Source organism: Bombina bombina, chromosome 2 (genome assembly GCF_027579735.1).
Source record: "Bombina bombina isolate aBomBom1 chromosome 2, aBomBom1.pri, whole genome shotgun sequence".
In the NCBI taxonomy this organism is placed as follows: Eukaryota; Metazoa; Chordata; class Amphibia; order Anura; family Bombinatoridae; genus Bombina; species Bombina bombina.
Window position 1 is genome coordinate 714,940,280 of NC_069500.1, and position 24,652 is coordinate 714,964,931.

The window sequence follows — 24,652 nt, forward strand, 5'->3', positions numbered from 1 at the left end:
CTAACATATTAAAGTTAATAAACATTAATTAAAACCTACTGACCTATATTTTCTCCAAAACGAAGTTTCATAACGTTCTAAAAGTTATATCTTTTATTCGCCAATGATGTCACGTTATCCTGTCCACTATTTTCAGCACTGCGTGTTCAAAATACTTAAACCAATAACTTTGTGTTTAAAGCGCCATTTTGAAACCTAGGTATTGTAAGCGGATTGGTACAGAGCAAAGGATACCCATGGAGTGGGTTTGGAAAACAATTAAATTTGCAGACAAGATTTCTGATATACGGTAGAGATATTTTAATGAAATGCTATTGATAAAAAGCGTATTTGGGGTAGTTCGTTAGTAACAGGCATAGAAAATATTTACTTACAGTGGCTCTTTAAATCTGCAACAACATTTGTAAACACGTAATACTATGTCTGCATTACTGTGTCTGTATACAGCTGTTAGATGGTTCCCATTAGCATGAGTTTTACCCCAAGCTATTTAGTTATACACACTGTTCCTGTCAGCTGGCAATCTGAACAATTCCTTTTCCTTTTTTTCAGTTGCAAATAAATGATAAAGCTTGTTATAAACTATTGACTTTACACATTTAAACAAAACTGATTAAAATCCAGTTGTCATTAAAAATAAGCCAATTTAAGCAGAAATGTTTTTTTTTTTTTTTTAAATATTGTCATGATATTGATATAATAATGCAGACAATGTGATATGTCATTACTTTTTATATTACTCCAGTACTTTGTAAAATAAGCATGGGAGAGAAGAGAGAGAGAGAGAAGAAGAGAGAGAAGAGAGAGAGAGAGAAGAGAGAGAGAGAGAAGAAGAGAGAGAAGAAGAGAGAGAAGAAGAGAGAGAAGAAGAGAGAGAAGAAGAGAGAGAAGAAGAGAGAGAAGAAGAGAGAGAAGAAGAGAGAGAAGAAGAGAGAGAAGAAGAGAGAGAAGAAGAGAGAGAAGAGAGAGAAAAGAGAGAGAAAAGAGAGAGAAAAGAGAGAGAAAAGAGAGAGAAAAGAGAGAGAAAAGAGAGAGAAAAGAGAGAGAGAAGAGAGAGAGAAGAGAGAGAGAAGAGAGAGAGAAGAGAGAGAGAAGAGAGAGAGAAGAGAGAGAGGAGAGAGAGAGAGAGAGAGAGAGAGAGAGAGAGAGAGAGAGAGAGAAAGAATGGGAATAACACGGCCCGTGTCAACGGGCTTTAGGACTAGTTTTGTAATAATTGTTTATCTGTTTAAAGGGTCAGTAAACACTAAATAAATTCATTTAAAGCAAAAATTAGTCTGAGAATATGCAGAACTATTTTTTTTTTTTAAATAATAAGTTTAAAGTTTTAGTGTCCCAAAAACAAGGGTGCTGCTGCCATGTTGTAACCTAGGTAGGGACACTTACAAATTGGTGACTAGAGTGTGCAACCAATGATGTGTGTGGAATATAGCAGTGTTAAGTTTGTATTTCCACTATTAACAGGAATTAGAAATCCCACAATTTTAAGATTAAATTACAGAAAAGGGAACAAAATAGTAAATAAAACTTTGCAGTATACTTTTATTATTTATGTATAATTAATCATTTTATATTAAAATCTCAAAGTGTTAAATCTCCCTTTTTTTGGAGTGGACAGAGAAAGCTCTTCTTCCATCTCCCTTTTAATGAGAATATTTATTATAGTCAGACCATAAAGCAGATAATGCATTTTTTGTGCTTTTGTAACTTTTGCATGAATCTTCAGGATACAGCACATATAGTAAACTAGTTTAGTCTTTATTGATGTAAAGGTGATCGGTGTTATGTTAACTATTAGGGATGCACCGAAATTTCGGCCGCAGAAAGTTTCGGCCGAAAATGGCATTTTTGGCTAGTTCGGTTTTCGTTTTTTTTGCCTGTTAGTTTCGGTAAAATGATTGTGCAGCATATTTCAAATTTGATGCTAGCCTAGAGCTGCTGTTTAAGTTTATTACTTCACTTACTGTTCTGCATATAATGAGTTTTCTAGGATTATACTTTATTTGGATAATTGGTAAAAAAAACCCTGTTAAATATGATTGTTACATAGAACTAAATGAAGAATAATACAGTATATTGATATTTCTAATTGTTTTAAGTAGGGAGGCACCAAAATTTTGGTCGCAGAAACATTTTGGTCAAAAATGGCATTTTTTGCCTGTTTTTTTTTTCTTGGTAAAATTATTGTGTAGCATATTATTGTTTTAAGATATTTGTGTCCAATTTTAGTGTGTTACTTTCAATAAAAGTGTGGGCATTTTTTATTGGCTCTAATTAGGCAAAAAAAAAAAACTAAAAAAAAATAATTTGAAAATAATTTGAAAAAATACATTTTCGGTATCAGTTTCGGTTTTCGGCCAAGTGCATCCCGGATTTTCGGATTCGGTTTCGGTCCAGAATTTCCATTTCGGTGCATCACTATTAACTATATTTCAAGAAAACAAAACACTATTAATATTGTTATTCCTGTTTAATTGTTTCATTTTATTTTTCCAGAAACTGTTACAGAAGTGAATTTTAGTGAATGTTCTTCAACAAAATAAAAATCCCCAAGTATTTGTTGCAGCACTTAAAAGCTTTTTGAGTTTAGCTTCACATTTTAAGTTCGCTTGGCATTGGCTCTCCAGTCAGACCTTTCAACAGGTTGGTTACAGCCAAAACAGACATGGTGTTCCTGGTTGCATAGGTGGCACTTCCGATATGAGGTAAAATCACTGAGGGGAAAACAGAAAATGAAGAATAAAATGTTGCTTAAAAGCTAAACCACTTAAAGGGATACTAAACCCAAGTTTTGTCTTTAATGATTCAGATAGAGCAGGCAATTTTTAGTAACTTTCTAATTTACTCCTATTCTCAATGTTTCTTCGTTCTCTTGCTATCTTTATTTGAAAAAGCAGGAATGTAAGGGTAGGAGCTGGCCCATTTTTGGTTCAGAACCTGGGTAGCGCTTGCTGATTGGTGACTGATTTGGGTTTAGTATCCCTTTAAATCTCATATGTACACATAGATGGGTTATTACTACCTCTGACACTCTTGTTTTTTCACTTACTTCTGAGTAAAAAACTACTGTATATTGAAGAAGACTGTTAAAGTAAAATAACAAAATTTATGCTTACCTGATAAATTTCTTTCCGGATATGAAGAGTCCACAACGTCATTCATTTATTAGTGGGAATATCACTCCTGCCCAGCAGGAGGAGGCAAAGAGCACCACAGCAAAGCTGTTAAATGTCACTCCCCTACCCATAATCCCCAGTCATTCGACCGAAGGGAAATGGGAAGAGGAATGGACCCGGAGTTAAAAAGGTCCTTCCTCAGAGGTTACCTCCAAGGTGGCAGAGATGACATCATCACTAGGTCTGCATAACAGATCCTGCGAGGCCATGCAGGAGCAATTAGAATTACCAACTCTTTCTCCTGATAGAAACGAGCAATGACTCGTGGAAGATGCGCAAAACGGAGGAAACAGGTTTGCTAGACCGAAATCCCAAGGAACCACCAGAGCATCTAACATGGCGGCCTGCGGATTTCTAGACTATGAACCGTACCTTGGAAGTTTGGTGTTCTGTCGAAACGCCATCAGATCCAACTCCAACACCCTCCAATTGAGGGTTAACCTGGAGTTCCTCCCTGGTGGTTGATGTAAATCACTGAGGTGATGTAGACCGACTGATAAACTGGGTGAAGGACAATTGAGGCCAAGCCATCAAAGCATTGTAAATCGCTCTCAACTCTAAGATGTTTATGGGGAGAACAGACTCCCCCCGAGTCCATAGTCCCTGTCCCTTTAACAAGTCCCAGACTGCTCCCCAGCCTAGCAAGCTGGCGTCCGTGGACAAGATCACCCAGGAAGGTCACCGGGAAGCATGTGCCCTGAGACAGATGCTTCCGAAAATGAATGGTTTCCATTTTGAAGTACGGTACTCTGAGAAACTTGTTGAGACACTTTAAATCTAGAATAGAAACCTAGTACCTGTTCCCTACTGGAATTGAAACAATCACTCCCAGGGAAGAAAAGCCCTGAACACAGTTCAAGAATTGCCTCTCTTTTAACCTGGACTGCAGATAATCTAGAGAGGCGAAAACTACCCCTGGGAGGTAAGATATGAATTCTATGTTTTAACCCTGAGATACTATGTTCATAGCCCAAGGATCTGGGACAACTCATATCTATGCTTGAGAAAACAGAGAAAGTCGGCCCCCCACTTGATCCAATCCCAGACCGGAGGCAGACCCTTTATGCTGACAAACTCAGCTGCAGGTTTCTTAGATGGATTCCCCTTGCTCAAAGACTAATTGGATTTCCAAGAAGACTTGGAGTGTTTCTACTTGGAAGAGGAAGGCTTTCCTTTGAAAATACTCTGACGTCCTTTAGGTCTGTTCTTGTTATCTTATGGTAGAAAAAAAAACTTTTCCACCAGTAAAGTCAGAATTTATTTCTGCCAGACCAGGTTCAAACAAGGTTTTACACTTTTAAGGAAGTGCCAGAAGCTTGGACTTAGAGGACAAATCAGCTGACCAAGATTTTAACCACAAAGCCCTGCGGGCTAGGACAGTGAAGCCAGACATCTTGGCTCCCAGTCTAATAACTTGCATGTTAGTAACAGAAATAAATTAATTTGCCTAATTGAGAGCCTAAATTCTATCTTGAATCTCCTCCAACGTAGTCTCTACTAAAATAGATTCTGGCAAGGCATTGCAACAATAAGATGCCGCACCTGCTACTGTGGCAATACAAACTGCAGGTTGCCATTGAAGACCTTGATGAACATACATCTTTTTCAAATAAGCTTCAGCTTTTTGTACATAGAATCCTTAAAGGAGCAGCTATCCTCTATCGGGATCATAGTTCTCTTAGCCAGAGTAGAAATTGCCCCTTCTACTTTAGGCACCGTGCGCCATGAATCTTTAATGGAGCCAGCAACAGGAAACATCTTTTTAAAGACAGGAGACCGGGAAAAAGGTATCCCTGGCTTCTCCCATTCCTGTGAAATAATTTCTGTCACACAGTCTGAAACAGGAAAAACATCCACAGAGGAAGGCACATTATAGTATTTACTAACTTTACTAGACTTTTTAGAGTTGACGACAGGAATGTCGAAGTCATCCAAAGTAGCCAAAACCTTCTAACAATACACAAAAGTGTTCAAGCTTAAATCTGAAGTTTACATCATCAGAATCAGATAAATTAATTATACTGTCCGGATCTGAGATTTCACCCTCAGAGGCTACTGACCTATCCTCCTCATCAGACTTATGAGAGAGGGCAACCTGTGTAGCAGTAGGAGGAACAGAAACCTTACTATCTGAATATCTAATTTTCCTCTTGCGTTTTCCCTTTAGCATAGGAAAAGCAGATACAGAAGATACCTGAGCAGCAATTTATACAGGCAAAAAAACTCCTCCAGTAGTCTGAGAGGAACCACAGGGCACTGCATGTGACGCCATTGAGGCTTGGCACGTTAGAGGAGAAATATCATATAATAAGTACATGAGCCACAAAAATAAAGGGTATACTTTAATTTACAAATAAAAGCATTAACTCCTTAGTCTCCCCTGCCACATATACAGAGCCTGCACTCCTGCCTAAAGGAATATCCTGTAATAAGTAAGGATTGTAGCTGTGAAACCAGACTCCAAGGGGTATGAGTGAACCACCTGCTTCTGAGGAGAATCAGCAAATTAATAGTAATGAATACTGCCCACAGTATTTGGAGACAGATATATATAAGCAACCAATGACCCTTGTATATCTGATGGCATACAGATATTATGGGTATAAATAGAGTTAGAGCTGGAGGTACAAGAGCTGGAACACTGATGTGCGAACCGGGCATCCTCTATGGCGGTGGTTAAGGGAGAGAGCGTAAGTCAGGAAATAGATCCGGCGATAACTTGACAGAATCCGCTGTAGGCGAATCAGCGTACACAGGTTGGCTCAGGAGACACAGCGGATGGTAGAGCTGGAACAAGGTAGCGTGTGATACAGGAGATTTGCTTTTTGCTTGTAGCAGGGTATTCAGATTCAGATTCTGAAGGTTGTTCAGAATAAGGCTTGACAAAAGTAGCAGCAAATAGAAAAGTGAGATCCAATTCTAAGCCAAAACAAAATAATCAAGCAAAGAGTTAAACAGGAAGTGAGGTTTTATAGGGAAAGTAGGAGATGTAGAATTAAAGGGACATTACAGATCCCCCTGCTCAAGGCATCATCTCCGAGGATGCATTCGGCTTCTGCGGATAATGTCTATGGAAGGCTGTGACCAGTAGCGGTGCATGGATCTGAGACTTCGGGACCCATGAATCCTCCTCCTGTCCATAACCCTTCCAACGGATCAGATACTCCAATCTCCTACGGAATATACGAGAATCAAGTATACAGTCTACCTCATATTCTTCATGGTCTTCGGAGGTGACAGGCGGAGGTGGTGAAGTTCAGCACTGGTCTTGTAGGGTTTAAGCAGCGAAACATGGAAGGAGGGATGAATCTTGTACATATCAGATAGGTCTAGTACGACAGTTGATGGGTTAAGGATACGTGTTATTGGGAAAGGTCCAATGAACAGACTGCCCAGTTTCCTTGATGGTATAGCCAGTTTTAGATACTTGGTGGAGAGCCAAACGCGGTCGCCCAATTTGTAATCAGGACTAGGTCTGTGTCTGATATCGTAGTAGTGCTGTTGATCAGCTTTAGCTTTTCGTAGATGCTCTTTTAGGAGTTGCAGACCATCCTGCAAGTTATTTAGATAAGTTGTAGCAGAAGGAGAAGGGGAATCGCTAAGCGGGAGCTTGATGGACTGTGGATGGTATCCATAAGTTGCGTAAAACTGTGTCATTTTAGTTGAACTAGAAACTGAATTGTTATATGAAAACTCAGCTAGGGGTAGATGACTTAACCAGTCATCTTGTTGGTGCATGACATAACATCTGAGATATTGCTCGAGAATTCCATTCACTCTTTCGGTAAGTCCGTTCGTCTGAGGATGGTATGAGGTTGAAAGTCTAGGATGTATGTGTAGGGATTTACAAATTTCCTTCCAGAAATGAGAGGTAAACTGTGTACCGCGGTCTGTAACGATTGAATTCGGCAATCCATGAAGGCGTACAATATGCTTCAGGAATGTATCTGCAGTTTCAGTAGCACTGGGTAAGGATTCCATAGCTATGAAGTGCGCAAGTTTAGTTAAATGATCTACAACAACCATGATTGTATTATGATTGTGTGAGGTTGGAAGTTCCACTATGAAGTCCATGGAAATGGTTGTCCACGGAGTATCAGGTATTGGTAGAGGAGTAAGGAAACCAATAGGTTTCTTCTTCTCTGTTTTATATCTTGCACATGTCTCACATGTGGTGACATAATCCTGAATGGTCCTAGCCATATTTGGCCACCAGAAATACCTTTGTAGGAGTTCCTTGGTTTTGTATATGCCCTGATGACCAGACATGGGGTTATCGTGGTAATGGTCTAAGATTCTATTTCTAAGTTGTTGTGGTATATATAATTTCTTATGCAGAGTGTAAAGGCCAGTGGTCTCTTTGATGAGCTGCTGATGTGTTGGCAGTGTATCAGTCTTTAAAGCCTTAAGAATGTCAAGTTCAAGATTGCTTAAACTACGAATTATTTTATGTGGGGGTACCAATTGTAAAGTATGCTTTGCTTGTGTTTTCTCATCAGTTAATCGGGACAGGGCATCTGCTTTGGTGTTTAGATTACCAGGTCTATAGGTTATTAGAAAGTTAAACCTATCTAGAAAAAGAGACCAACGGACCTGTCGAGAAGATAAAGTCTTATTTTGTCTTAGATACTGAAGGCTTTTGTGATCAGTGTAAATCAGGAAAGGTTTGTCAGTGCCCTCTAGGATATGCCTCCAGACTTCCAATGCGCATTTTATTGCCAATAATTCCTTATCGTCTATTGAGTAATTTACATCAGCTGGAAGTAACGTTCTGGAGTAAAATGCGATAGGATGTGATGGTTGCTTTTCGTCAGTCCTTTGGGATAGAACTGCACCCAACCGTGTGTCAGAGGCGTCTACCTCTACAATAAACTGGCATGTGTGATCTGGTAAACTTAAAATAGGGGCAGTTGTGAAACAGTCTTTTAAATAGTTAAAGGTTTGGTCGGCCTCAGGTGTGCAATGAAATTTAACAGTTTTCTTTGTTAAGTTAGTAAGTGGTTTTTACATTAGCTGAAAAGTTATATATAAATTTGCGGTAAAAATTGGCAAATCTTAAAAAACGCTGCAAAGATTTTAGGTTAGTGGGTCTAGGCCAATTTTTAATTGCTGACAGTTTTTCAGGGTCCATTTGCACCTTGTCAGGGGTGATGACATAACCTAAGAATTTTATTTCATGTACATGGAATTGGCACTTTTCTGCTTTTGCAAAAAGTCTATGGTCACGAAGGCTTGTTAAAGCCCATCTTACATGCTTTATGTGTTCTTGTGTATCTCTAGAATAAATCAAAATGTCTTCAAGATAAATTATAACGCATACATCGGTTAGATCTTTAAAAATATCATTAATAAAATGCTGGAAAGTGGCTGGGACGTTACAGAGCCCAAAAGGCATTACCTTATACTCAGAGGCCGTACCTAGTTCTGAAGGCTGTTTTCCACTCATCACCGTCCTTGATTCTAATCAAATTATATGCCCCCTTCAGATCGAGTTTGGTAAACATGGTAGCTCCATTGAGGCGTTCAAGGAGTTCGGGGATGAGTGGCAGAGGATAACGATTCTTTACTGTAATCGAATTGAGTGCCCGGTAATCAATGATTGGTCTTAATGACTGATCTTTGTTGGTAACAAAAAATATCCCTGCTGCTGCAGGTGATACAGAGGGAACTATGAAGCCTTTCCTAATGTTGTCATCTAGGTACTCCCTTAAATGTTGCAATTCTTTTTGTGAGAGGGGATAGATTTTCCCATATGGGACTTTAGATCCGGGAATTAAGTCTATGGGGCAATCGTACACCCTATGAGGTGGCAGTACCTCAGCCTCCTTTAAATCAAAAACTTCAGTTAAATCTTGATAATAGGTTGGTATAATGGTGTTTAATGTCCCTATTATTTGGTGAGGAAAACAAGTGGATGTACAATAATGTGAGTCAAACCTAATGGTAGGTGTAACCCAATTTACACTAGGGTTATGTTTAGTTAACCATGTGTATCCCAGTATTATAGTGTGGAGTGCGGATGGAATAACATCAAAACTAAGATATTCTGTATGTCCCTCTAATGTGGTTATCAGTAAGGGTACAGTATGCTGTGTTATAGGTCCGTTACGTATTAGAGAGCCATCAATTACTTTTATGAAAACAGGTTTTTGCTTATCAATACAAGGTATTTTATTTTTTGCAACAAATGTAGCATCTATGAAACAATCAAAAGCCCCGGAGTCAATTATAGCGTCAGTCTTGATTTGTTGATGGTCCCACTGTAAAGATAGAGAGAGTGTGAGTGATTTTTGTTCTATATGTTTATTAGCTTACCCTTCTTTTGTCGGTGTAGAATGGGGCAGGTTGCTACTGTATGTTCTTTATTCGCACAGTATAAACGGAGGTTAGAAACTCGTCGCCTGGTCTTTTCCTCAGTGGTCCTTTAATCATACCTATTTCCATGGGTGTATGTTGGTAGTTAGTTTTTTCAGTAGTGGGAACTAAGAGTCTCTTAGAGGGTGTGTCTGTTAATAATCTTTCTGAGCGTCTCTCTCTAAATCTACGGTCTAGGGTAGTTGCTAGCTTCATTAAACCTTGTAATGTGTCTGGCATCTCTAACCTGGATAGCTCATCTTTTAGTATATCATTGAGTCCCAATCTGAATTGTTTTTTTAGGGATATATTGTTTCTTTGGGAATCGGTAGCCCACATTTGTAAGTCAGTTATGAACTCTTCTACAGGGTGTTTTCCCTGTTTGAGGGCTCTCAATTTAGTCTCAGCATGAATCTGAGTATTGCTATCCTCATACAGAGCAGTCATGGAATTAAAGAATTGGTCCAAAGAATCTAGGATGGGGTTATTGGATTCAAATAAGCGGTTTGCCCATGACCTAGGTTCAGCAGTGAGATATGAGATAGTTGTGCATACTTTTATCTTATCAGAACAGTAAGTTTTGGGTTTCATTGTATATAAAAGTAAACAAGCATTCTTAAAGTCTCTAAACTCGCTTCTTTTACCGGAGAACAAGGTTGGGGGCTTAATTTGAGGTTCTGGTGGCTCTGATATTTTTGGTGCAACTATGTCTTTAACTATGTTTTTTAGTGCAGTGTTCTCAGTTTGGAAATCAGTTAGTGCTCTTGCCAGGTATTCCACTTTCTGGTTTAGAGTGTCTAGTTCAGTCTTTACTATTTGGGGATCCATTACTAAATATTTTTTAAGGCTTGATTATTATGTAATAAGTAAGGATTGTAGCTGTGAAACCAGACTCCAAGGGGTATGAGTGAACCACCTGGTTCTGAGGAGAATCAGCAAATTAATAGTAATGAATACTTCCCACAGTATTTGGAGACAGATATATATATATAAGCAACCAATGACCCTTGTATATCTGATGGCATACAGATATTACGGGTATAAATAGAGTTAGACTGTTTTGAGAGGTATAGCTGAAATGATTAGACAAGTTACTAAGCAGATGGTAACAAGTGTAGGCAGAGCGTAGCAAAGGAGCAGCAGCACAGAGCGTTGTTAGCAATGTATGCGAGAGAGAGAGTTTATGCAAACAGGCTACAGTTCATATACTTGCAAGACCCTTGGATGTTGGAGAGCGCAGTCCGGTGTTGAAGGTCTGGCGGTTGCTCAGACAGCTGGCTAGCTGGAGGTACAAGAGCTGGAACACTGATGTGCGAACCGGGCGTCCTCTATGGCGGCAGTTAAGGGAGAGAGCGTAAGTCAGGAAATAGATCTGGCGATAACTTGACAGAATCCGCTGTAGGCCAATCAGCGTACACAGGCTGGCTCAGGAGACACAGCGGATGGCAGAGCTGAAACAAGGTAGCGTGTGATACAGGAGATTTGCTTGTAGCAAGGGTATTCAGATTCAGATTGTTGTTCAGAATAAGGCTTGACAAAAGTAGCAGCAAATAGAAAAGTGAGATCCAATTCTAAGCCAAAACAAAATAATCAAGCAAAGAGTTAAACAGGAAGTGAGGTTTTATAGGGAAAGTAGGAGGTGTAGAATTAAAGGGACATTACATATCCTATATGAAGGATAAAACATGTCCCACATTTAAAATTGCAGCTCAATCTCTTAAGTGCAAAGTCCCCAAACCTAGAAGACAAAATGCACTAACCTGCAATCTAGCTGTCCGGCAGTGAGACAGCTTACGTGAAAGGACACAGAAAAAGAAAGAACAGAGTAACCAACTCTGGCTTTGTATAACAAGGGCAGCAATATGTTAGGAAACAAAGTAAGGACCACCCCACAAATTCCTAACTGCTTAAAAGCAACCACTACTCTACTGAAGAGATTAACGCAGACTCGGCTAAACCCAAATCCTTGCTTGCAGGTAAAAGTACCCAAAAAAGGAATTCCTTTCTACAGACACCAAACTTCAACTCCTCCATTGACAGAGGCAAAGAGAATGACTGTGGATTATGGGAAGGGGAGTGACATTTAACAGCTTTGCTGTGGTACTCTTTGCCTCCTCCTGCTGACCAGGAGTGATATCCCCACTAGTAATTGAATGACGTTGTGGACTCTCCTTATCTTAAAAAAGAAAAGGTTTTGATATGAATATGCTACAAACTAAGCGTTTAGAGGTATTGTATTAAATCTATACTATTGTGGTGCAACTGGAAGTTTTGTCTGTTGGGTAAATTTACACTGACACACAAAGCAGTTGCAAATAGAAACCGTCTCTCTCTCTTAAAGGGACATAATACCCAGTATTAACACCTGCTTGCTTGTCCCAGGACTTGCAAGGCAGTGTGCATCTGTCATGTGCAGGCATAGTCATGTTATTTTCCAATTCAGTTTAACTAAGTCCTATGAAATCTCATGAGATCACAGCAAAGGCAAAGCATTACCTTAGCACTGCTGATGCTGATTGGCTATTTTTTTTTTCCTCAACTTGCAGCTGGACAGCAGCTGAAGTATAACTGTCACCAGAGAACTTACATTTTGAGGTAAAATATCTGACTTTTTTTCTTGTCAGCTTTTTACAGTTATGCTGCATCATTTTCAAAACACTCACTAAGTAGATTAGAACTACTTTGTATTATTATTATGTATGTATTATATTTGTTTTATTTATTGTCTAGGAAAAAAACTCCATACCACAATTTTTCAAGCTGAGCAAAGGATGGTTTGTGGGAAGAGGTTCTGGTGTTGTGACATCCAAACCAGCAGCTGAAATCTGTCCACTGACCAATGCCTGGTAAAGATCCTCCTGATTTACCACAGATCCCCTAAAAACATTTGACAAATACAGATGAATGTAAATTTGTCCCTATCTCCGGCTCAGAAAAGAAATACTAAATGTTTCTGACAAATGCTAATATTCACAAAACATGAACATAACAATACACTTTTTGATAACTTTGTTGTATTTTGAATGTAATATATTATAATGAATATTTTTGCTATTTCAATGTCAGCACATCCCCTATCTAAATATGGCACAGCATTATCTGTTCTTCTCTGCATGTATTTTGATCAAGCTAAGATTTATTTAAAGGCACATGAAACCCAAATTGTTTCTCTCTCTTGATTCAGATAGAGTAAAATATATAGTTTTAAACCACTTTCCAATATACTTATATTATCAATTTTGTTTTGCTCTCTAGATATCATTTGTTGAATGAGCAGCAATGCAATGCTGGAAACTAGCTGAACACATCAAGTAAGACTATAATAAAAGGCATATAGGTGCAGACAGCAACAGCAGCTAGCTCACAGTAGTGCTTTGCTCTTCCTAAGCCTACCTAGGTATCCTTTTCCACAAAGTATAGCAAGAGAATGAAGCAAATTAGATAATAGAAGTAAATTAGAAAGTTTTTTGACATTATAAATCAAGAAGGAAGAATTTGGGGTTTCATATCCATTGTATTTGCCATTGATCTTGAAGTGACTTTAAACATTACATTTATAAGCATAGTATTTAGGTTATTCCCTGCCTCTCTCTAGTCATTAGTGCAACCATCATAAAATCTAGCTTTCACTTAATTCCAATGCCAAGGTATTTGCCATGTGCAGCAACTTTCCTTCAGAAACCAAAATGGCTGCATCTATAATAAGAGAGATTGCATGAAACACATTTAGGGCTAGATCACAAGTGGAGCTCTAATTTAATGTGCGCCCGTTAACGGGCAAATTCGCAGTTTACGGGCGCACAGTAAATAACCAGCCATTACAAGTGGCTCTGAAAATTAACCAGAGGTCTGACCTCTGGTTAATTTAAAAAAATGCATTGTTATTTTTTTTTTAAATAAAATACATTTGTGCAGTTACATTAAAAAACAAAAAAATGCTAAGCAGTTATAAAGGGCTTAAAGTCTGCAGATGTGGAGTGTTAGGAAGAAAAAAAAACGGCATTGAAAAGTGCCTTTGCATTGCAGTCTAGGGGACATACATATATGCTTATATACATATCTATGTGTTAATATGTGTGTGTGTGTATGTATATATATATATATATATATATATATATACACACACACACACATACGTATATTTACACTTTACTGCCCATTGCTGCGCCACTTACCGTCTTTGCTGAGCTAGGTTTTCTGCCGGGACTATCAACATGAGAACGAGGCTCCCATTGGTGCCTATAGTAGCATGCTCTCGTGAGCGCAAAGCTTTGATGAAATGCGAACCCAAGGTCACACTCATATTGCGCCTTACTTATAATACCAGTGCAATTGTGTGTGCTGATATTACACGTGGAGCGCAAATATCGAGCTTGTCTAAGCGCAACTTTGCGTTCCACTTGTAATCTAGCCATTAGTGTTTAATGTCCCTTTAAGATAGAACTGCAAGAGCTTAGCTCTATCGATAAAACAATTTAAGGTTTAAACAAATATTGTGTTCCCAATTTTATATGTGATTTAAATAATGAGTAATTTAAACCATAAAAAATTAAAGGGATAGTCTACTTGAAAATTGTTATTGTTTAAAAGATAGATCATACCTTTATTACTCATTCTACAGTTTTGCATAACCAACACATTTATAATAATATATTTTATACTTCTATGATTACCTGTATCTAAGCCTCTGCAGACTGCCCCCTTATCTCAGTGCTTTTTACAAACATGCATTATCAGTGGTGGTTCCTGCATAACTCTACAGGAATGTGAGCACTGTCTGGCTGTAAAAAAGCACTAAGTTGTTTAAAATCCCATGCTCTATCTGAATTAAGAAAGTTTAATTTTGACTTTACTGTCCCTTTAAATGTTTCCTTTTTTTGTTTACAAGGATCTTGTGAGAGACAGAGCCTTCTGGCCTTCCGATCTGCTGTTATAAAAAAAGGAGGAATATGTCATCAAGTTGAGGACCTGAAGACCCTTTGCAAACGTGTTTAGTTGTTTCATCACAAAACAAAGATCTTGCATTCTGTCATGCTTGCTCTGAAAATATGTAAATTGATTACTAAACATCTGAAGGATGTGTTAATCATTATCACATTCATCCCTCAAATCACTGGTAACAAGCAGATACACAACAGAAACGCTTTCTGCATCCAAACTGGTCTGTGATTTCACCAGATGAAATCACCTCAGGGTTGGGGGCTTTGGTTTTCTTGAGAGTTCTCACTTTGCATCATCATGGAACTCAAAGCCATGTTGTGAAGGCCTGGGAGTAAGGAGGCTGTATGGTTAAGTACTACTGTGTGAGCAGGGCTTCATCAGTTACTGAAAGGTAAGTGCACAGTTGGTTATGCTAAAAGGAGCAGCTTGTTTTTTGTCTACTTAAGAATATCAGTGCATCTTCAGCAATTCACATTTTAGATCTCCAAAATTCAGAGACAAACACTTCAAACGTTCTCAACTCATTAATGCTGTTCAAGAAATTTGCCTAACATTTAACCAATTGATGAGAATCGAAAATACACCATTATACAATTGTACCATAAACAGCCATTCACTTGCCTTTAAGGAAATGGTGATCCATTCGAGGTTCCAATTAGCATATGGCTTTCACAAAAATTTTCTGCTACCTTATATCATTCAAAAGATCGAATGAAAGAAACAGAAGATGATCATCTTGGTCTAGGATAAGTTGTATTTTGGACTTGTTTTATTTCACTCAATTTCTGTCTTCACAAAGAATTATGAACAGACAGCTTTCTGACAAAGTGCTTAATTCCAAAGAAAAACTGTTTTGTATTTTTTTCTAAAAGAGCTGGTGCTGTTCTTTTCTAGTCATAAAAGTTTATAACTATATCTGAGCTATCAACTCAAAAAGCTTTAACCAGATAGGCATAACTTTCACCAAGATGGTAATAATGTTTTACTGAAACGTCACATTTTGTTACTTTTAATCCATTTTAGAGGAAGTCTGCTCTCTATAATGATGCCAGATCTTTTCAGACTTCAAAGAATTTGCTAAAAAAGGGGAATAGCCACAAGGTAAATTCCAAGTGTAAATTATAAACACTCATGGAAATGTTTTTTACTGTAAGACGCATCAGGGTAAGTGATAGCTTCATAATACCACTGACCGTCAAAATTGTAATGAGAAGTAGCCAGGAGGGGCAGTGTAATACTCTGCAATATTATACAATGTCTGTTATTTATAAATGTTACATGAGCTATCCAAAGCACAAGTTAATAGCATAATTCAACATACATTGCTTTAATGATAATTTGTGCAACATACATTAAAAACATTAGCTAAGGGTGGCCAGTAACATTAGCCAGGTGGTGTACAAACAGGTCCGGGAAGGACATTATTTTACTTCTTTTGAAGCCTGATCCTCTCAAGTGAAAGAAGTTGTTCTTTTTTCAGAAATCAAATTCCACGTTAAGGTCTGCATTTGGTTTTTCAGGTTTTGTTGCTTTACTCTTTTGAAAACCCTTTTAAACCTTAAATTATCTTTAAAGGGGCATGGAAGTCAAAGTCTAACTTTTATGATTCAGATAGAACATGCAATTTCCGATTGTGGATGAAAAATTCAACGAGGAAAAGGGTAGAGAATAAGGTAGCTAGCTGTAGAAAACGTCACCAAAAACTGCCTTAAAGGCACAGTAAACACTGAGATTTTTATATAAAATGCTTTTTAGTTATGTGTAATGAAACAACTTTGCAATATATTTTGTTAATTGTTTTGCCCACTTTTCATGTATTTTATCTCTCAAGATTGAGCCATTTCTAATTCTAATAACTTGGAATGCACCCTGCTGACCTCTCATGTCTAACACTACTACATAGCTGTCCCTAATTGGCTTTATCAGAAAAGAACTGCAAAACAAATCACTTTATGACCATGACTAGCTTTGTTGTCTGTGGGCTAAAGCCCAGATTGGCTCCTCTAAATAAGACAAATGATGAGTGGAGTTTGCTATTGAAAAGTAACTGCAGTAAAAAGTATGTTAATTTGTTATTAACATGTTATAGCAACACAACATAAATCTTGTAATTACAAGGTATTTGCTGTTCCTTTAACAGTCAACAACTTTGAAAACAGAAAAGTAAAACTATGGCCTCAGTATAGATTTTGATGCGATACTTCAACAGTTGTACCTTATAGATAGTGCATCCAATAATTAGTCTGACAACCAAGCTTGCTTTTTTTTCATAGTAACCTTGAGGTCACCTATCAAATCAGTTTTCACACACGAAAATTATTAAAAGGGACATGAAACCCAAATTTGTTCTTTCATGATTAAGAAAGAGCATCCAATTTTAAACATCTTTCCAATTTATATCTTTTAACTAATTTGCTTCATTCTCTTGATATCATTTGTTAAAAGCATATCTAAATATGCTCAGTAGCTGCTGATTGGTGGCTGCACATATATGCCTTGTGTGATTGGCTCACCCATGTGCATTGCTGTTTCTTCAAAAAAGAGTATTTAAAGAATGAAGCAATTTAGATAATGGAAGTAAATTGGAAAGTTGTTTAAAATTGTATTCTCTATCTGAATCACAAAAGAAAAAATTTCTGTCTTGTGTCCCTTTAATTTATCAAAAGAGAGCTACAAAGAGTTAGCATGATGGTAAAACATCTTTTCATTTTCTAGTAATTTCTTTTTAGCTGGATTCTTTTTTCTGGTCTATAAGTTATTGTTAAAAAAGAATTCACAGATAATGTAAGAACTAAATGCGGATGTGTTTTTACTGTCTGCAGCTTCACATAGGATATTTGTCAGCCAAAGACCGTACCTGCTTGTGTTGATAAAAACAGCAGTTTTTTTCATTTTTTTAAATACATTTTTGTTGCAGAGACCTTCAGTTTCAGGTGTTAAAGAACACGACACAATGACAAAATCAGACTCTTCTGCCAGTTTTTCCACAGACACTGGAAAATAGAAAACACAATTTAACCGATCACAATAAAATAAAGAAATAAATCATCTTAAAGATTATTGGGTTGTTTGGTCGCCTTAAAGGGACAGTGAACACCTTGATATTTTTAAATAAAATGTTTAGTTATGCATAATTTTGTCCCCATTTCCTTTTATTGTAGCTTTGAAAATTGAGCAATTTCTACTTCTCAGAACATGAAAACCACCTGCTGACTTCTCAAGGCTAACCCTACTACATATATTTCACTAACTGGCTTTAACTGATAACAATTGCAAAACAGAGTACTTTATACTAACTTTATGACAGAGGTTAGCCTTGTTTTCTGCAGGCTAAAGCCCAGATTGGTTTCTCCAAATAAGGACATTTTTAAAACATTAAGACTTGGCTAGTATGTTATTTTATAGCAACAGGACAGAAATCTCTTGTAATTACCAGGTGTTTATTGTCCCTTTATTACCAGGAATCTTGTTAGACATGAACATTTGGATCTTAGGATAGAAAAATACATAGGTTCGTTTTTGTTAGAAACGCATCCACAAGAGTTTGTTAATAAGGAGTACAAGAATAAGGAACATACTATGTAAAGTCATAGTTAACAGGCAACAAATTACAAGTTCTAATTGGTTAGAGCATGCAAAAATAATACTAGGGAGTAGGACCCTAAGTACCGGGACTCACAGAGAGCACTGCTGGTCCAGAGAGAAAATTGCCACTGATAACAGCGCTAGACATTGTAGGGGTTAAACATATCTTAAAATTACAAATGTGAGCATGTCATTTTCAACAATCATGGCCCTTTGAGAAATAAGATAAAAAATAAAAAAAAAAATTGAAAAAGTATACTCGGTACTCCGCATTTAAAGGGACAGCCTAGTCCAAAACAAACTTTCGTGATTCAGATAGGGCATGTAATTTTAAACAATTTTCCAATTTACTTCTATCACCAATTTTGCTTTGTACTCTTGGTATTCTTAGTGGAAAGCTAAAGCTAGGAGATTCATATGCTAATTTATAAGCCCTTGAATGCCGCCTCTTATCTCAGGGCATTTTGACAGTTTTTCACCACTAAAAGGTGTTAGTACATGTGTTTCATATAGATAACACTGTGCTCATGCACATGGAGTTCCTAGGAGCCAGCACTGATTGGCTAAAATCAGTGGAGGCTCCTCTATAGGAGCACTTGAGCACGTGAACCCCCTGGGCCTGACCCCTGATGAGCAAAAAAAAAAAGTGAGAAATAAAATAAATAAATACATTTTTAAACTTTTTTGCTGTTTAAATTAAAAAATACTCCTGAAATACTGCAGGCTCCACTGCAGTTACAAGTAAAAACATTAAAATTGCCTTATTTAGGCTGAAAGTGGAATGGGCATTTGCCTAATACTTCTTCTATCGCACATGATGTGCAGTGCGATAGCTAGAAGAATAGGCAAAAGCTCTTTCCACTTTAAAGCTGAATTGACAGCAGCGCCACCTACAGGCCAGCCCATAGGTCTCATAACCGCACAGCTCTTAGTGTGCGAGAGCCAGCTGTCACGTGACACTAGCACACTAAGAGCTGTGTGTGTGGAGGCAGTAGCGTCACTAGGGGGGTGTGGCCCGCACCGGGTGACACTGGTGGGTTTTCCCATTTGAGAGTACGATCGCGGCGAGTGCTGCATGTCCTGATGGATCATGATTATCACTACGCCGATCATGATTATCACTACGCCGGTTTTGCGCTCCAGTCAGTGTTGCGGCGCCTCGAGTGAGCCACTGAGAAGAAGCGCGGCAACATGTAGATGGCAAGTAATTTTTCAATTCACGGTTTCACCTAATCTTTTTCCCCTGCTGCTGCTGTGTTCACCGCAGATCCTTGAATTGTAATCCTAATAGCAGGTTCAGTGTGGTCTCCCCTCCTCTCTACCGGAACTCCTGTAAAGCTTGTGCCTCCGTTGTTCTTACTGAGGGATTCCCCTCTTTGCACTGTCAGCAAAGAGGGGAATCCCTCAGTAAGAACAACAGAGACACAGTCAGGAGCTCCGGTAGAGAGGAGGGGAGACCACACTGAACCTACCTACAGACAGTGTGAAAATGTTTTGCTTGGGCCTTGGGGTAGTGGAGATTGGTGAGGGACTGAGGGCTGTGTAGGCATAGCGGACTGCTCTTCCTAGCTGTAGATCACATTCTCTGTGGGTCACATACTTTGCTTCTTTTGCTAAGGAAGATGCAGCACAGCCACAAAGGGGAAATTTGCCTTCACCACAGAGCAAGATTTATATATATATATATATATATATATATATATATATATATATATATATATATATATATATATACACATAGGCATGTAAATTGTATATGAACCTCAGGAGCCAGCTTTTATAGTGAGGGGCCAGACAACTCATTTATCATACTACACCCAATTCAATGTCCACCCCAGCATTGTACTGCCTGTGATCTGACCATTAATCTTGCCTGGGGTTCTCACAATTAGTGTGGTTACTACCTCATATTTCCTCACTGTGCCCCCTCAGTACCTGACTATATTCCCTCACTGTGCCCCCTCAGTACCTCATTATGTTCCCTGACTGTGCCCCCTCGGTACCTCACTATTTTCCCTCACTGTGCCCCCACAGTACCTCACTATATTCCCTTACTGTGCCCCCTCAGTACCTTACCATGTTCCCTCACTGTGCCCCCTCAATACCTCATTATGACCCAACAATTTCTTGTCGTCTAAACCCAAGTTTGCTCATGCTAGTTATATATACTGTGTGTATATATATATATATATATATATATATATATTCGTGTCAGGACAAGAAGATTGTCATGAGGGACCATTGGGTGTCACTTAATGACCAAGGACATTCCTGACACGTCCTCTGGGGTTTCAAGCGGTGGAAGCGATCGTGATCACCAGTGCAGAGAGCGCCACTCTGTGCACGCTACATTAAGCTGGTTGAGGGAGAGGGAGGGAAAGGGAAATACAGGAAATTCATGTTTATAAAGGGATCAGGGAGGGTGTTGAGGGGGGGCAGCTACACTACAGAAAATTGGGATTTTTTTTTTTTAAATAAAATTAGCCATTGTTTTTGAGAAAACTGGGTACTGCCAGTACCCAAGATAGTGGAAAATAGGTAGAGGGGGAAGGGTTAGAGAGCTGTATGGGGGGGGGGAATCCATCACTGCAAAATAAATATAAATAAAAAAAAAATGCCTATTTTATTAACGGCAGACTTTCTGCTAGTACTTAAGATGGCAGTGACAATTGTGAGGTGGTGGAGGGAAGAGCTGTTTGAAGGGGGTCAAGGAGGGATCACCGGGTGGGATGTGTCAGGTGGGAGGCTGATTTCTACACTAAAGCTAAAATTAACCCTACAAGCTACCTAATTAACCCCTTAACTGCTGGGCATAATACTAATGTGTGGCACTAATGTGGCACGCAGCAGCATTTAGCAGCCTTCTAATTACCAAAACCCAATGCCAAAGCCATATATGTCTGCTATTTCTGAACATTGGGGATCCCAGAGAAGCATTTACAACCATTTGTGACATGATTGCACTAACTGTTTGTAAATAATTGCAATTAGAAACCTAAAATTGTGAAAAAGTGAACAATTTTTTTATTTGATCGCATTTGGCGGTGAAATGGTGGCATGAAATATACCAAAATGGGCCTACTGTCGATCAATACTTTGGGTTTTCTACTACACTACACTTTAGCTAAAATTAACCCTACAAGCTAGCGAATTAATTCCTGGGCATAATACAAGTGTTGTGCGCAGTGGCATTTAGCAGCCTTACAAAAAAGCAATGCCAAAGCCATATATGTCTGCTATTTCTGAACAAAGGGGATCCCAGAGAAGCATTTACAACCATTTGTGCCATAACTGCACAAGCTGTTTGTAAATAATTTCAATGAGAAACCTAAAGTTTGTGAAAAAATTAACGATTTTTTTTATTTGATCACATTTGGCAGTAAAATGGTGGCATGAAATATACCAAAATGGGCCTAGATCAATACTTTGGGTTGTCTACAAAAAAAAAATATATACATGTGAAGGGTTATTCAGGGATTCCTGACAGATATCTGTGTTACAATGAAACTATTGCTAATTTTGAAAAAAAAAAAATGGTTTGGAAATAGCTAAGTGCTACTTGTACTTATTGCCCTATAACTTGCAAAAAAAAACCAAAAAAACAAATACTCAGGACAAAATTTAGAAACTATTTAGCATGGGTATTTTTTGGTGGTTGTAGATGTGTAACAGACTTTGGGGGTCAAAGTTAGAAAAATTGTGTTTTTTTCAATTTTTTCATTATATTTTATTAAAAAAAATTATAGTAATTTATTAGATATGCTGTAAATAATGGTTATAATCTTTAGAAAGTCCATTTAATGGCAAGAAAACAGTATATAATACGTGTGGGTACAGTAAATGAGTAAGCGGAAATTTACAGCTAAACACAAACACAGCAGAAATGTAAAAATGACCCTGGTCCCTAAGGTAAGAAAATTGAAAAATGGTCTGGTCACTAAGTGGTTAATATAACAGTGTTGGTTATGCAAAACTAGGGAATGGGTAATAAAGGGATTATCTATCTTTAAAACAATAACAATTCTGGTGTAGTCTGTCCCTTTAAGATTGAATGCTTTGTATGTTTTTTTTATGTTATAGCTAAGTGGGTACCCGTTCATTTGAGAGCACTGCTCACTTACAGTGTTTTCAGATGTTATATACAAGAGGACTCAACATTTTCCCATGATCTAACAGGTTTTGCTCTTTGCTTCCAAACAAATCTTACTTACCTAACTTACTATATTCTAACTTACCATATTCAGCTTCAAGTTCAGCAGCACTTTGGGGTCTGGGCTGACGTCCTGTATATAGAAACCTTTTCACCCCAAATGGTTTAAGGCGACGGGCGATAGCCATTCCTAGAGAAAATGGTATATTAGTACAAAAAATGCTTTTTACGAGGAGGAGTCTCATGGATAATAATGGGAAGAGTAAGGGTTGGGTGAATATGCTGAGATGGTATCCTATATCAATAATATTAAAATGTTTACATTTAAAATAATGTCTTCAGTTGTTATGGTGTGAAACAGCTCATTATCCACAGTGTGTAATGTTGACATTTTCACATTGTCATAGCAAAAGAAATGCAAGGAAGGATTATGTCAGTGGCCTGAGAGTCCTATAGCTTCCTGGATCAGCCCTGCTTCCCTTTTAAAAAAGTGACACCACATCTGCAATACGTCAGTCCTGGGGTCTCGATAAATAAGTGTAGAGGTTTGGCAATAACAGTACTATGTTCCCTCAGAACCATTTGGTATATTCCATCAGGGCCTGGAGTTTTATTTACCTTGATATTATCCATTTGTTTCTGATATCATATAGAGATAACCCAGCTGGTATGGGCTTGTATGTTCTAGATTGTTTCAATGTATCTCCCATTGGTTCCAAAGTACACATGCTTTTTAAAATAGCAAATATTTTTTCTACTACATACAGTCGAAACTGACATTTTTTTATTTTATTTGGCTGACACAGAAAAACACAAATGTTATTTTCCTTTTACCTTTTGTAGTTCATATTATAATGCACCTAATTTAGCAGAGAGAGCATATAATCTGTACCATAGGTGGACCACAACTGTGATTGTGTGAGTATCTGGTGTAGTTAAATCAATCAGTTTCTGAACCATTCTACTGGTGGTTTACAGTAATCTCCCTAGAAGGTCATCAGTATCATTTTAGAATATTGTTGCCATCACAACCTGACACAGTGTAATGGTCTTTTCAGTGACTCTCTTTAACCAAGCACTTTATTAAATAATTAGTTTGCAAAAATAACCAGATATCATATAGCGCTCAACCATTTCTATGCAATGACAATTAGTTTAGATATGCTGTTAATATGGTAGGAAAAACAATGGGGAACAAAACAAAGTATGCCAAGCGGCAGGGACGGAACTACAGGGTGTGCAGAGGTCGCAACTGTGTCTGGGCCCCCCAAAGGTGGGGGGCCCAGCTTAAAAAATAAATAAAAAAAAATCTTAATAAAAAACGTTGACCTGCCACAGCCTGCACTGATATCATGTGAGTGTGACATAATGCTTCACTAGTGTCTCTGACTACAGGGGTTAGTGTTTCTGTTTTACCCATTGGTGTTTATGTATGTGTATTTGTGTATGTATGTATGAATGTGACTGTGTGTGTATTTATGCATGTATGTGTATGTTTGTGGAACCAGCAAATTACAGACCTTGTTACTACAGCATGGGGGGTGGGGGGTAAACAGTGTCAGTCTATACAGTACCACTATATACAGTACGGGGGGGGGCTGGACCATGTAACAGACTACTGTGGTCACTTTATAAAGTACTGGGACGGGTAGGGTCAGGCCAGCCATCTCAACGGCAGATTACAGACTGTGTCACTAACTCACTATATACAGTACTGTTTAAACAGTGTGATTATATACAGTAATAGGGGGTCAGACCATCTCACAGACTGTGGGCACAGAGTACCTCCTTTTCCAGACATGTAATCTGATTCACATTTTTCTGTTTTAGATGTTAAAAACAAAATTAAAAAAAATAGATATGTATCAAATTCACCTTTTTTTTGTTGGGGGGGGGGGGCTTCTTAGATTCATGCACCTGTGCCCTGTGGTTTCTAATTACGCCTCTGACAAGCGGACAATATACATTACTTAAAGTTTATTTAAATAGTTTTCTTTCATGTAATTGGCAAGAGTCCATGAGCTAGTGACGTATGGGATATACAATCCTACCAGGAGGGGCAAAGTTTCCCAAACCTCAAAATGCCTATAAATACACCCCTCTCCACACCCACAATTCAGTTTAACAAACTTTGCCTCCTATGGAGGTGGTGAAGTAAGTTTGTGCTAAGATTTCTACGTTGATATGCGCTTCTCAGCATTGTTGAAGCCCGATTCCTCTCAGAGTACAGCGAATGTCAGAGGGACGTGAAGGGAGTATCACTTATTGAATACAATGATTTCCCTAACGGGGGTCTATTTCATAGGTTCTCTGTTATCGGTCGTAGAGATTCATCTCCTACCTCCCTTTTCAGATCGACTATATACTCTCAATTTACCATTACCTCTACTGATAACTGTTTCAGTACTGGTTTGGCTATCTGCTATATATGGATGGGTGTCTTTTG

The 24,652-nt window shown here is 38.2% G+C and overlaps 1 protein-coding gene across 1 annotated transcript in view; it reads right to left on the reverse strand.

Annotated features, from left to right (window-relative positions):
* Positions 1-2,455: 2,455 nt before the first annotated feature.
* GRHPR (glyoxylate and hydroxypyruvate reductase) overlaps positions 2,456-24,652 on the reverse strand; it is a 48,114-nt gene continuing 25,917 nt past the window's right edge. Inside the window, exons 6-9 of the mRNA XM_053702719.1 lie at positions 22,292-22,396; positions 17,329-17,464; positions 12,277-12,407; positions 2,456-2,714 (exon numbers count right to left, since the gene is read on the reverse strand). Coding sequence (XP_053558694.1) covers positions 2,593-2,714; positions 12,277-12,407; positions 17,329-17,464; positions 22,292-22,396 — 494 coding nt within the window. The 3' untranslated portion in view covers positions 2,456-2,592. The remainder of the gene's footprint in view (positions 2,715-12,276; positions 12,408-17,328; positions 17,465-22,291; positions 22,397-24,652) is intronic.